Source organism: Phaseolus vulgaris, chromosome 9, assembly GCF_000499845.2.
Source record: "Phaseolus vulgaris cultivar G19833 chromosome 9, P. vulgaris v2.0, whole genome shotgun sequence".
In the NCBI taxonomy this organism is placed as follows: domain Eukaryota; kingdom Viridiplantae; phylum Streptophyta; class Magnoliopsida; order Fabales; family Fabaceae; genus Phaseolus; species Phaseolus vulgaris.
Window position 1 is genome coordinate 26,282,600 of NC_023751.2, and position 14,069 is coordinate 26,296,668.

At 29.6% G+C, this 14,069-nt stretch overlaps 1 protein-coding gene across 1 annotated transcript; it reads right to left on the reverse strand.

The window, feature by feature from the left end:
- Nucleotides 1–2,344: 2,344 nt before the first annotated feature.
- LOC137823068 (homeobox protein knotted-1-like 6) lies at nt 2,345–13,144 on the reverse strand. The gene is made up of 5 exons (XM_068628182.1): nt 12,868–13,144; nt 12,530–12,661; nt 12,257–12,407; nt 3,527–3,753; nt 2,345–2,749 (listed from the first exon to the last, which is right to left on the reverse strand). The coding sequence occupies exons 1-5, from the start codon at nt 13,090–13,092 to the stop codon at nt 2,597–2,599; spliced, it is 888 nt and encodes a 295-aa protein (XP_068484283.1). The 5' UTR covers nt 13,093–13,144; the 3' UTR covers nt 2,345–2,596.
- Nucleotides 13,145–14,069: the final 925 nt, after the last annotated feature.

Below are 14,069 nucleotides of genomic sequence, written 5' to 3' on the forward strand. Positions count from 1 at the left end.
TTTGTTTCAAAAAGGTACAAAGGATTTTGGTGTCCATTTGAGGTGCAAAGGAGGTGTTGTTGGTGCAACGTTGGTGTGGTAGTGGAGGGAAAGTTTCACTCTTAGTTGCAGCTCACATTGTTCTGAGGTAAGACATTACATTACATCTTCGTTTTCACGTGTTTTTTGAGCTGAGATGTTCCCGAATCACGATATCCGAAAGTCTGGATATAGACTTACGGATACATGCGTCTCGAAGGCAATGTTAGTAACTTAGAATATAGAAATTTGTAAGTTAATTTGATTTCCAGTTTAGGGTTCTGAATGCTAATGTCCGGAAGTGGAAATTAAGTTTCGGATACCTATATCCAAAAGAAGTATTTCAATTCTGGATATCAATATTCGAAATTGTATTTTGGGGTATGGATTTCTTCATCCGGAAGGTTATTTTGTGGCTTACGGATATTAATATCCAGAAGGTAACTTTGATGTTTTTTTCAACATTGCTAATGGATACAACAAACTCATACATGAGAATTTTAAGAGAGATTGATGTGTGGGATGGATTAGACGATGTTTGAGGATATGACTAAGACTTCAGTGAAGCCAAGAAATATTTTACAAACCATGAAAGAGAGAAATGAGAAGAATGTGATGCCGATAAAACAAGTTTATAATGCAATGAGTATTCACTGAAGATCACAACGAGGTCATAGAACAGAAATGCAACAGTTCATGTTGTTACTAAAGCGAGACATGTATATGTGCATTGGTGTAGGTGTGAAGAGGTGTCAAATGTTGTGCAAGATATATTTTGAACACACCTAGATTCACTAAAGCTAGTAAACTCGTTTAACATTGTCATATTGATGGATACGTACAAAACAAACAAGTATAGGATGTCATTACTTGAAGTTGTTGAGATTACGTCAATTGATTTGACTTTTTCCGTTACATTTTGTTTACTAGCAACTAAAAAGGAAAATAATTTTTTGTGGGCTCTTGAGAGACTTAAAGGGTTGTTTTTTTAGAGTTGTGGTATGTGATAAAGATATTGCCTTAATGAATGTAATCAGAATCGTGTTTCTTGAAGCTTATAATTTGCTCTGTTGATTTCACACTAATAAAAATGTGAAAGCAAAATGTAAAATGTTGGTGCATCTAAGAGAGACATGGATCAAGTAATGAAAGCTTGGGGATCTGTTGTGGATTGTGATATTGTTGAAGCCTTTGAAGATCGTGTCAATGTTTTTCAAGTTGTTTGTTCTTCTTGGCCTGTATTTGTTGCTTATAAGATGGCTACATGGTCATTATTAAAATATTAATTACATTATCTATTTTGCTGACGAGTATCACAGTAGACGAGTATCACAGTAGAGAGATGGCGGAACGCTCCCCAAAGGCAAGGCGGTCATGGAGGATCCGAGCACAATAAAAAATCTTATTATAGCACAAATGACTTTACAACATTAATTCCTTGTGAATTTTTCAAATGGGTATGGTGAATTGGATATTTTTCAGAAGATGGGCTAGGGTAAAAAAAGTGTTTATCTCAAGGCGACTTAACAAATGAGAGAGAAGATTTGGGTTTGTTAGATTTTTTGAAGTGAGGAATGTGGGGCGGTTGGAGAGAAGCTTAATTATTTTGAAAATAATTATTTAAATAAATTAATAATTTATAAAAAATTTATAAATAACATTATTCCCTAATTTTTATCCATTTTTTCATTATCATAATTATTTTATTAATTGCGTGTACGATTAAAATAAATTTTAAAATTATATAAATAAAAAATTAAAAGTTGAGTAATAATATTTTTTAAAATAGGATTTTTTTTTACATTTAGATATATTTAATCTGGTTTTTATTTATAAATAAATATATATTAATATTATATATATTTTTAATTCGATACAAAACTAAGCAATCACTTATCTAAGTATTTAAAATTATAAAAATTAATTTTTCACATTTTTAATTTCTTAATTAATTAGTTCTTAAAATAATTACTTTTCTAAATAATTATTTTTAAATTATAATATTTTTAAATAATTATTTATTAATATAATTTTTATAAATTATTTTTTTAATATATTTATTTTTATAAAACATTATTCCTCAATAGAATTATCTTTCTAAACTTGTATTTTTTTAAAATATATATATTTTTTACAATTTTATTAAAAATATTTATTATTAAAATATTAATTTTATGATAATATTTTTTATTTTAAAGTTTTAAAATTGTCTTTCATTTACTTTTGAATAAAAAAAACGAAATCAAGTTGAGAATGGAATGCAGTAAATCGTGCTATTTGAGTTATTTTGACACAGTATATATATATATATATATATATATATATATATTATTTTAGTAAATATATCACACTATATCTTATTAGAAGAAATAAATGTTTACATATATAATCTTGAGATCCATTTGCAATTTGGAGGAGAAGGAAGACTAAATAATCTCAAACACCTTTTTTTTTATAAGACTTAAAACATCTCTCAAATGTTTCATTTTATTATTCATTACTAATGAAAAAAAATGTAATTATATGTTGAGGAAAGCAAAAGTATTGGTGTATGAGATCCCTTGCAGCCTTTTCAGTCTCACTCGTGAAGTGGTTCGTAGAGTCCATCCAAAATTGCAACCTGCATTTCTTCTGATGGTTTCCAATGTCGTTTCCTTTGGTTTATAAACCAGTTATTTACTTGCTTCTGGTCCAAACCAGTCCATTCAGCTAGGGCAACCTTATCAGCATCCTTCGCCATTGATAGTTAAATGTCAAAAACATAACTCAGCCAAACCTTGGTTTTAGACAAATCATGCTTAATTGAATGAACAACCTTAATTAAAGACTTAGAATATCTATTCTAAAAATTTAGTCATGAAAGTTGTTTGAACAAAAAAAAACTTATTTTGATAAGTTTCTTCATAAAGTCCTCTTAATAGTCTTAAATAGTACAAATGTTGGAAACTAATCTCATGAGCTCCTTGAAATTACACGTAAAATGCTAAAATACATTTTTGTTATATACTCAATGGCGATGTATATTGGGATAATTTTTTTTCATGAATATTATTAGAAAAAAGGAAAAATAATTAATATTCTCATAAGATATAATAAATGTATATATACGTTAATATATGAAAACTCTTCTATTAATTTATTTGTATAAATTATTTTTAATGTATGAATAGATTTTTTCTTTTTTTTTCTTTACCTATAAATATTTATGAAAAAATTTCATCCAAACAAAAATTCTCATACTTGTTACTATTAATTAAAAGTTAGTAAAAATCGTATAATTTCTTGATTTTCTATTTTTATATTTAATGGATTTTCTTATTTTATAGTTTTCAATAGAACGTGTTTGTTGAAGGGTGTTTTGCTACTTAGTATCACTTCTCTTTGTTCTAAATGCCTAATTTAAAACCAAACTAGGTCTAGTACATGGATTAAACATTAACACCATGTTAATTAAGATTTTTGCTGATAAAAAAAACCATGTTAATTAAGTGAAAAGATATTTAATTACCGTTGGGTATGGCCATTTAAAGTGAATATTCCACCATGCAAGTAAGATTTTCTTTGCTTCTTTTGGTAGCTTTTCTTTCTTCTTCTTTCTGGAAAATTCATGCTTCAGATTAGTAATGTAACCACTATATCTACTTAGAAGATTATCCTTCAGTTCTTGAACCTCATTTGTCTTCTTGCTTTCAATTCTCTTCGTACTATCTTTCCCAGATGATCCACCAACATCACCTGTGACATGAAAAAAAAGTATTAATTACTAGAAAAAACGGCACTGTTTTGTATTTTATATAAAAATAAGTAATTTTTTTTAAAGAAAGCGAGGTTAAATATATATATATATATATATATATATATATATTTGTATACTAATTTGGTCACCATTATGCATAATTTTTGGTGACACAAACCCATTGAAAAATGAGATTGTACAAACAAAGGAAGAGTTATGCATTCCATCATAGACCACAAACAATCAACATTCATATAGGATAGGGGGATTTGGATAGCATAGTTGTGGCAAATGAGGTCATTGAAGAGGTAAGAAGAAAGAAATGTAGTTGTATCGTTGTAAAGGTTGACTTTGAAAAAACTTATGATTATGTGGATTTGGAATTCCTACTCTATATGTTTTAAAGGATGAGATTTGGTGTCATGTGGATTAAATGGATTAGAAGTTGTCTACAATCATCAACTATATCCATCCTAGTTAATGTTAGTCCAACTAAACAATTTCACCTGTCAAAGAGACTAAGACAGGGGGATTCACTAGCACCTTTCTTGTTTCTTATTGTGGTTGAAGGATTGACAGGTGTTATGAGAGGGGCCCAAGGAAAAGGTTTATATGACGGTAATAAAGTAGGAAAAGATCATGTGGTTGTTAGCATGTTGCAGTTTGTTGATGATACAATAGTTTTTTTGTGAGACAAATGTGAAAAATATCATAACAATTAAATGTGCATTAAGATGTTTTGAACTAGCATCAGGTTTGAAGGTGAACTTTAGGAAAAGCAAGATTGCTGGAATATGTATGCATAATATAGATATCCAAATATACTTTAAAATTCTAAATTGTAACATAATGGAGGTGCCTTTTATATATCTAGGAGTCCCATTAGGGGATATGCAATTCTTAAGATTAAGAGCAAGCTTTCACTTTGGAAAGGAAAACATTTATCCTTCGCTGGTAGTTGTTAAAATCAGTTCTTATAGCTGTTCCCCAGTACTACCTCTCTTTGCTCAAAATCCCCACAAGTGTGGTGAATGTAACTACAAGAATACAAAGGGACTTTTTGTGGGGTTGGAGAGCAGGTGAAAGAAAAATAGTTTGGGTAAAATGGGTTTATTTATGTAATTCTCGATCTCTGGGGCTTAGGCATCAAAGATATAAAAAATTTTAATATTTCCTTTCTAGGGAAATGGAAATGAAGATTAGGATGTGAGGATTTAGGATTCTGGAAAAGGATTATGGACTCCAAGTAAGGGTCTTGGAAAGGATTGGAAGATAGTAACAGCTCTAATATGAATCTTGGTGGTGGAAAGTTATTAAGAAAAGTTGTGGGGGAAATCCAAATAACTGGTTTGATATGCATAGAAGGTGGAAGGTAGGTTCAGGGAGTAAAATTATGTTTTGGACTGATAGGTGGGTAGGAAATAACACCCTTAAAAGTAGATACCCTAGGTTGTTTTTGAATTCAATAAATAAATAGGGGTTTCTAGAGCAGTATGGGTCATGGAAGGAGAATCACTAGTGCTGGAAATTATCATGGAGAAGAGATTAGTTCCAATGGGAACATGAACATGTTAGTGTTATCATGGAGGAAATGAAATCTATCTCTTTATATGCATATAGGTTAGATGAGTGGTCTTCGCCGGGAGACTCATCAAATACTTAGTCTGTGAAATCTGTTTATGCAATTCTCTTAAATTTAAATGGTGTGCAACCAATTTATATTCTTGATTTTAATTTTAATTACTTTTTGGAACTAAAAGCTTTGTTGTCAGGACACATTTTTGCATGACGTGTCTTAATAGGGAAAATTGCAAGTTATGATTAGAGGAATTCAACCTAGTGGGAGGATGTGTGTTATGTGTGGGATTAGTCCAGGAAGTGTAAATAATTTATTCTTACTTGTAAAGTGACTTCTAAGGTGTATATGACTGATGCGTAGGTGAGAAGATTATTATACACTGTGATAGAGTCAAAAAAAACACTTTGAACAAATAGGGTTTACGAACATCAATTGCTTGAGAAATAGCATGTGGAAATCCATGTGGATGACTATAATATAGGGTATTTAGAGTAAGAGAAATTGTATTATTTTCAAAAATGCAGTGGTGGACCCTATTGAAATTTTTTATTGTGGCCCAAATGAAGGTTTGGGCATGGGTTAACTATAAGTTTCCGAAATCTAATTTTTCTTATTCAGATTGGTGTACTAACTTATATATGCATGTTATAAAATTTGTTCATTGATATGCTTTGTGTATGTTTTTCATGAACGTGAGTTCCCAATCATGGGCATAGCCAAAGCTAGTACATGATTTGAAGGTGCTGTGAAATCTTTGGATGGTATGAAATGATTTGAATGGCAGTATCAATATTCTGTTGTATACATGGATGTGTGGATTCAAATAGGGGTATTGCCAAAGTCACCGCATCTATTTTTGGTGCTTGGTGGAAAGGAAAGTCGTGCAATAAAATTTTTATGCAATTTGTTTTGGTAGAAACTATGTCTGGCAATATCCTAGATTGTTACATTTTTTGTTTAATCCCTTGCAGTTATGGCTTGAGGTATTTTTGTTATCTAGCTTTATGCTTTTTGTCACCATATATCTAGTTGGAGTGAGACTTTTGTATATGGGTTGGAGTACCCCCTAATACTCTCATTTTAATCAATTCTTTATTGCTAATAAAAAAGGAAACAATTCACCAATGTAATCATGGGAAGGTTGTGCACACAAGCATAACGATCAGAAATTTCATATTATGGGTAACACTCATAAAATTGTGGTAGCAACACTCAACTCTTGTACTATGCTAATGAAGTTTGAACTTATAACTTATGTAAATTAAAACTCTTCACTATTAACTCAATCCTTAGTTTTTTTTTTTTTTTTATCAGCAACTCAATCCTTAGTAGTTTATTTATGCATGTGTTACGAGAATGACATAGTAAATACATATGAAGTTAAAGTAGTATATCACAACATGCATGACACATGATTTTGGCCAATTTATATGTAGGAAGAAGGAGTTGGGAGTGAAAGATCTAAAAAAAAATTCAATACGACATTGCTTTCAAAATGACTACGGATTGGGAACAAGGTCAAATGGGTTATGGAAGAAAGTAATTGAATCCAAATATGATGGATGGAGAAATTTGGATGAAACAGTAAATATGAATGATTTGAGGTGGTAAAAGGATATTAAGGAAACATGTAAGGAAAGCAATGTAAATTGGTTTAGTAGGAAATAGGGAAAGTATAAATTTATGGGAGATTGCATTAAAGGTTGGGCTACCCAGACTCTATAGAAATGTAATAGAAAAGTCAATAATGATTTTTGAGACTAAGCATTGGAAAAATAAGGTGTGGAGATGAGATATGGAGAAGAGAATGATTTAAGTGGGAAAAATAGGCTTATAAGAGATCTAGATAACATCCAACTATGCAAAGAGAGGAAGGATATTAGGATTTGAAAAGCTAGCAAAAATAAAATATAATAAGTTGAGTCTAATATGAAGTTCTTAAGAAGGAGTAAGGTTGAGAATGATGGATGGTATCTTTATAGATCTTTGGAGAACTACAACTCTTCTTAGTAATAGAAATATTGACACTTAGCAAGTTTATATATAAACGTTCCTTTAGTAGTACTTATCATGAGATTATATATATTTTTCTTTTCTAAAGCCAACCTAAGAAATTATTTATGGAAAATGTAAACTTTAAAGAAAGATCAAAAACTTATTTTTGTGTTTTCTTAAAGCTAAAATTAAAATTTCCTTTGACTAAAAAGGAAAATAACTCATCCAAGTAGGCATTTTGTATGGATATGTACATGTGTTTAGTGAAATGATTCATAAGAAATGGAGAAGACCATAAAGTAAAAGGAGAAAATATAATATTTTCTTTGTTTGGAAGACATTAATAAACGATTGGGAAGGAATTCTATTACCCTTCATTTTAGATTATAGAAGAATAAAGTTTATTTTGAAATTTCTTTAAATTTATTATTGCTCCCATTTTCTTGAAGATAAAAATTGGAGTACAATTAAGAATAAATTAAAGAGATAATTTCTTTCGTTTTCTTTTTCCTTTCTATTTATTTCAAGGGAGAATATTAAAAAGGAAACTCGTTTTCATTCTTTCTATTTATTTATCTTTTTATTTATTTACTAAATTTTGTTGGGTGCAAAATAAGGAAAGAGTGAAAAGAAATTTTAATATCAAGGAAAAGCATACCAAAAGAAAAATGAAACTTTGATTAGACATTACGAATGAGTAGGAGAGATTTTATAAACTAAAAAAATTCCTTACTTATTTAGTTCAAAGTAATATGAGAAAATTTAGAAATCAATTTACTTTTATATCATGTAGTTTAATATTTCAAAAACATAATATTTTAGTCAAAACATTTGGAATGCTTTTAAATATTTTTCAAATCCAAAATTTGTTATATTTTGTTATATATAATGCTAAAGATTTATTTTTTATAAATATTCTTTTTCCCTCCCCTCCTCCATGAAATATTAATACTTCAAATAAATTTCAATAGTTATCTGGGAGCTTGTATCTAAATGAAAATTGGTCTATTTAATCAGTTTTACTAGGGTTTTTTTAAACTTACATATTAGATTTAGAAACTTTGATACATTTTTTTTATTCCAAACGTGGTGAAATGACTAAAAAAAACTCTAAATGGACCTTAAAGGCATTTGTGGAGAAGGAAACTAATTAGAGAATAAGGAATCTACAAAGAGACATTAATGAACAACCACTGCACTTTATTATTAAGAATTAGCTGGTTACCTACAAGCAATGATTCTTATAAAGAAACAATTAATAATGTGAAATATTTGTCGATTCTAATAATTTTTATAAAAAATTACAGTGTCTTTTTCTAACTTCAAGTCTTGTATTATGAGTTGAAGAAGCATATTAGTTGTTAAAACTTTTTCAAAGTTTTAATGTTTTAAAGTTGGAACTCAAAACCTTCAAACAATCTATATCTAAATCTTTCTTATTGTATAGTTAAAACTTCACAGTCCTGATGTAATATAAGAATATTTCAATAACCAATAGACAAGCATGCATACATCTGAAAAAAGCACATATATATAAAGGCATTAACAGATATACAAAGTTTCACGTGTGTGCATTTTAACTGGATAATCCAGAGTAAACTAACTCTTTCCACGTTTTGTGACGCTTATTTTCATTCCAATCCACAATCTTCAGATCCAGCACAATATGCACAAACAAAAGAAAGCAACTTTATCCAAAAATGGAACTGGTTTACTCAAAATAGCCAATGAATGAAGACATGTGGTATAAAGTAGTATGCATCCTCGTTCTGTGAAGGCATTACTATAATAAAATCTGCGACAACCAGAAGGGTTCAAGTACAAATATGGCTCAGTTCAAAGCAATTTTGAAATAGGGTTAATGGATAGCCTCAAAAGCAGCAGAGATGTGATTAAAGAAAACAAAAGGAAGAGAAAGGAGTGAATTTCTAAGGAAACGATGAGATCAGTGTATATAACACGTGCAACCACACCACTACTAGGGACAGAATCTTCATGATAAAGATCAAAGAAGACACACTTGGCCATATCCATAATAACTATACCTCTTTCAAGTTGGCTCCAAACTCTTTATCAACAAATAATATATGTTTGACTAAAGGAAGGGATGGAGGAAAAGGAAAACTAAGAGTAATATATATATCTTATAATTAGAGAGTTTCTAACTTGTTAGAACTTTAAAGGATTTTCATATTTTATAATTATTTGCTGAGTCAAAAACAGTTAGAAAAAAGTGAGAAATGATGAAAAAGAGGAGAAAGGAGTTTCTGAATAGCAGTATCAGAACCCTTAGATATATATTATAAATCACTTTTTCCTTTGGCTAAAGTTCTATAGTAATAATACGAAAGTACAGACGAAAAATGAAACGGAATACAGTTTGGTTTCCTCATTTTCTTTCTCTATCTCCAAGTATAAAAAATGGAAAGGGAAAACTATGAAAACCTTTTCCATCATTTCCTTTCATTAGTTTAATAACACTGTGAAAGATTTACAAAATATTTAAGAGAAAAGTTTGATGCAGATGATCCTAGGAGGAGCGGGTCATGGACTTTGCTAAGCAAAAGACAGAGAGAGAGAAATAAATAAAGTAATGAATGGTGATGCCTGAAATGAGCTATCTAAGGGATAAGTGTGTTTGTGTACACCACTGCTATTTATTTAAATCACTATCAACTCATGCACTTCATTATATCTGCAATGTCTAGTAGACATCATAACATGGAGTTTGAAATAAACTTCTTAATTAAAGAATCTGACTCATCTGAAGTACAATGGACTTGTTTTTCTCCAATACTAAAATGGAACCAGCATATACTAAGAACAAGAATCACTGATAAAAATATATACTCTATAAATTATTAGAGTTTTATCTCAGTATCAACTTTCTTTAAGCTTGTATTGTAGCATTTTTCAATGCATGCATTTCTCATTCTCAGAACTTACGGGAGTAGTTTTTAAGACTTACAGTTTTAAGAAGTTGAAGTTTCAGTACAATCCACAATGAGGAGTCTAATAATATTTCAAGTTAGTCAATAAATTTTGTAATTGTTCTACTTTCTCTATCAACTTTTATACTATTATCTACAGCATAATATATAATCCATTTCCACCGTAATATTTTCTTCACTCTATGCGTACATAGCATTTTTCTTCATTTTGCAATTACTGCACTCTGATTTATATGCAGTGGTTAGCTTCATTTTACTCACTTTTTTTTTATCTATTTTTATACCTCTTTAGGTTGATAAAAGTGTGTTGTTTAATATTGATAAGTAACAAAGTAATAGACTAACATGAAATATCGTCCTCAACCTACTGAAAGAAACAGCAGCAGAAACAAAGTAATGTAGTGGAATCGAATTTATGTGAAAAAAGTATATATACCAATGTAAAATAATTATGTATTAAGAAATGAACAATTAAACCAACGAAGTTTCAGTAAAAGGATTTAAAACAACACGAGAATACTAACGTTTTCTCTTCCTTGTTTGTATTGATCAGTTCAACTTCTACATAAAAAAAATGCTAAATCTTAAAGGAGACGGTTATTTATATAATTAAATAAAATTTCACGATAAATATAAACAAGTTGGAGATAAAAGAAAAATAAAGAAAATATGGAACAAAATAGGTCAAATAAAAGTATATGGATGTGTAAAAATATTATAAAATTCTATTGGTGATTGTTTTCAATCACTTGAGGGTTTATCCTAAAACAATAAAAGATAATTATTTGTATATTAAAATCAAATTTAATTTTAACGATATTTTAAATTTAATAATTGAAAATCTGAGGTAATATTTTTTAACTCAATGGTGAAACATGAAAAAAAAAATGTATAAATGGACATATGAAATAGACAAAAAAATCTTAAATAAATAGTTTATCTTAAGTTTCACTTGACTTTTCTTTTATCAATTAAGAATAAATAAATTATTTAGAGTATTTAAAAGATACTTTAACTCTATACATACATAATACAATACAAAAGTCATTGTTATCTCTAAAAAAATCAAACATCTAACTCCTACAAGTATATTGAGTTTCACATTACTTTATAAAGTAATATTACAAGTGCATTTGTTAATACTTCATTAGAAGTTTTTTCTTTTTCTTTTAATGTATCATTAGACACTGGTTTCTTGTACTACATATTTATGGAAATTAATTCTAAGAAACGATGGCTCACTAAGACATTATGCATATACCTCCTTCACTCTAGTTGATGGACATAGCTTAATTGTTTGAACGAAGGAAGAATATATATAGGCAGGGCTTCAACTTTAATCATGTTTGGTGAGTCAACTTGGCCTTTAGATATATATCATTTTTATTTATATGAATTTAACACATGTCAAGTAAATATACAACAATTCATGTACTTTATTCAACCAATTCAATTTATAATAACTCACATTTACAGAATTATATATATAAATATACTCTTTTTTCAAGCCATTTTATATTTTAATCATGAAGTTAGCAAGGATGTATAACTAAAAAATTGGCTACCAAAGCAAACACAAACCACGTGACTACTTGCCATGTGACCCAGCCAGTTCCTCAGACATGCTTTGGGACCTTTTAAAACTAAAACTAACCTTGGTCTCATATTATTTCATGAACCTTAATTAATCTCTAATGGTTTTATGAAGATAAGTATTATTTGTACAATATTTTTTGTATTCGTCTCTTAAATAATTTCATATGTTATAAGGATGAATGAAAGATAAACACAAAAATCGATTATTGAATTATTTTATATCCATGTACTAATATCTTATAAATGTTAATTAATAATTTCCCATATATTTTATCTGGTGTAAACCTTGTGAACTTCTTAACTTATCACCCATACGTCTCATTTTTAAAGATCAGAGAACACATGAAAACAAGAGCATGGCATTGAAACAAGAGAAAAGACCTGCAGGTTGAAGAAGAGTTTTGTCTATGACAGCAAGATCGTTGCAGATGGAGTGAAGCTGAGTTTCCATATGGCTGAGGAACATGGATGCCTCGTTAAAGGGTCTTGAAAGATCTGATTTGTACTTCACCAACAAATCGCAAAACGTTCCCTTCAATATGCAGCAAACATAACAATAAGCTGAAGAAACGTAATTAGGGTTTGTGATTTACTTCTTGAGTATTTTAAGAAGAAACTATATTATAAATATATTTATTGGGAAGAGAAAGAGACCATGAAATCATCAAGCTCGGGATCAGCACCCAAGAAGCCATGATCAGATTTAGAGTCAGATATCTGACACACCCCACTATACTCTCCTTTGATTCCTTCAAATAGGTCTGCCATATCTTGTGGCGCTCCCACCTGAAAATTGAAACACAAAATCACTCATAATCATGAATAGCATTGCTAAATACAACACTAGAACTGATTAGTGATGATTAATCATATAGTTTCAAAAGGGGTTTTTTGTTCCCCAAAGCACTCAATAATCTTTTTATGGACACTTGAAAATTGTTGGAAGCATATATATATATCATTCACATTTTATACTTATATGTATGTATAACCTTGTGGCAATCGATGTAGGCATGGAGGAGGTGAGGAAATAGAGGATGAGAAGCAACTTTGTCACGAAGTACTTCTGAAACATCATCTTCCTTCCCAAAGACAGACTTAGAGGGCGGAGGTGGAGCCGTTGTTGTTGACTGGCCTGAGTAAGTTGCTGAATAGTGAAAGTTGTAGAGGTTGTTCTCCATTTCTTTTTGTTTCTCAAAAGGGAAAACCAAGTTCATAGAGAATTGGATGCAGTGCCATATGACAGTCAGTGCAGAGCCTATATACTCAGAGGTAGAGAAGTAGATAGAGTGGAGGAGGGTGAGAAATTAATACTTTGTATATTAAAAATATTTTAAAAGTGATTATTGCAGATTATTATTTTTGTATTTTTCTAATAATATAAGTTAATTAATTAAGTAGGTTAAATATGTTTTTAATATTTTAAAATAAAAAATATTTCCATTTTCAATACTTCAATTTATGTTGATCTAATGGTTTGGTTTGTATTGTTTACATCAAATCTGATTTGTGGCATAGGCTAAATATAAATTGTGGTGATTTTATTTTATTAATAATGAATAAATGTAATTAAAAAAGATATTTAAGGACTGTTTCAACCTCTTACAAACAAACTCATATCAATTTACATTAGTCACTGGGAGGGACTAAACTGTAGATATCCAACCTAAGTAAACATTGCAAAAAAAGATTAAGTAGTTTGCTAATTTTCCTTCAAAGAAACAAAAGCAGAGTGCATAAATCAGATTTACTTTGTCTCTTCCAGGCTAGATTTTATCAATCCTATTCCTTTTTATACACCGAACTCTTTATCCAAATATTATGTAGTAGTTAGGCAGCAATTATGCAGCTTTTATTGTGCAACGGCACCTTGCTGATGTAAGTAGATGTGAGTTGATTTTAGGATTGCATATTTGTATAAATTACTCTTTTGTTTATGATTTTTGGATTAACAATTATGGCGAGAAATCCAAAGAAGATTTTCATTGGATACGAACTTAACCAAGTGATTAAGTAAGTGATAACGGGCAAAGAAAAAACATAATTATAGGGTGATTTAGATGATGATGGGTGGAAATGAAAAGCACATAAGCAAAAAAAAAAAACACAATGACATAGACAATGGAGAAAAGTGGGCGCAAAGAAAAGGAAGGAAAAATGTGAAGAAATGAAGAAAGCTTATGAAGATGAGAAG

Coding starts and splice junctions, on each gene's coding strand:
- LOC137823068 (XM_068628182.1), bottom strand. CDS start 13,092: ATGAACTTGGTTTTCCCTTTTGAGAAACAAAAAGAAATGGAGAACAAC. Junction 12,408..12,529: donor CCGAGCTTGATGATTTCATG/GTCTCTTTCTCT, acceptor TGCATATTGAAG/GGAACGTTTTGCGATTTGTT. Junction 3,754..12,256: donor AACTCTTCTTCAACCTGCAG/GTCTTTTCTCTT, acceptor TTCATGTCACAG/GTGATGTTGGTGGATCATCT.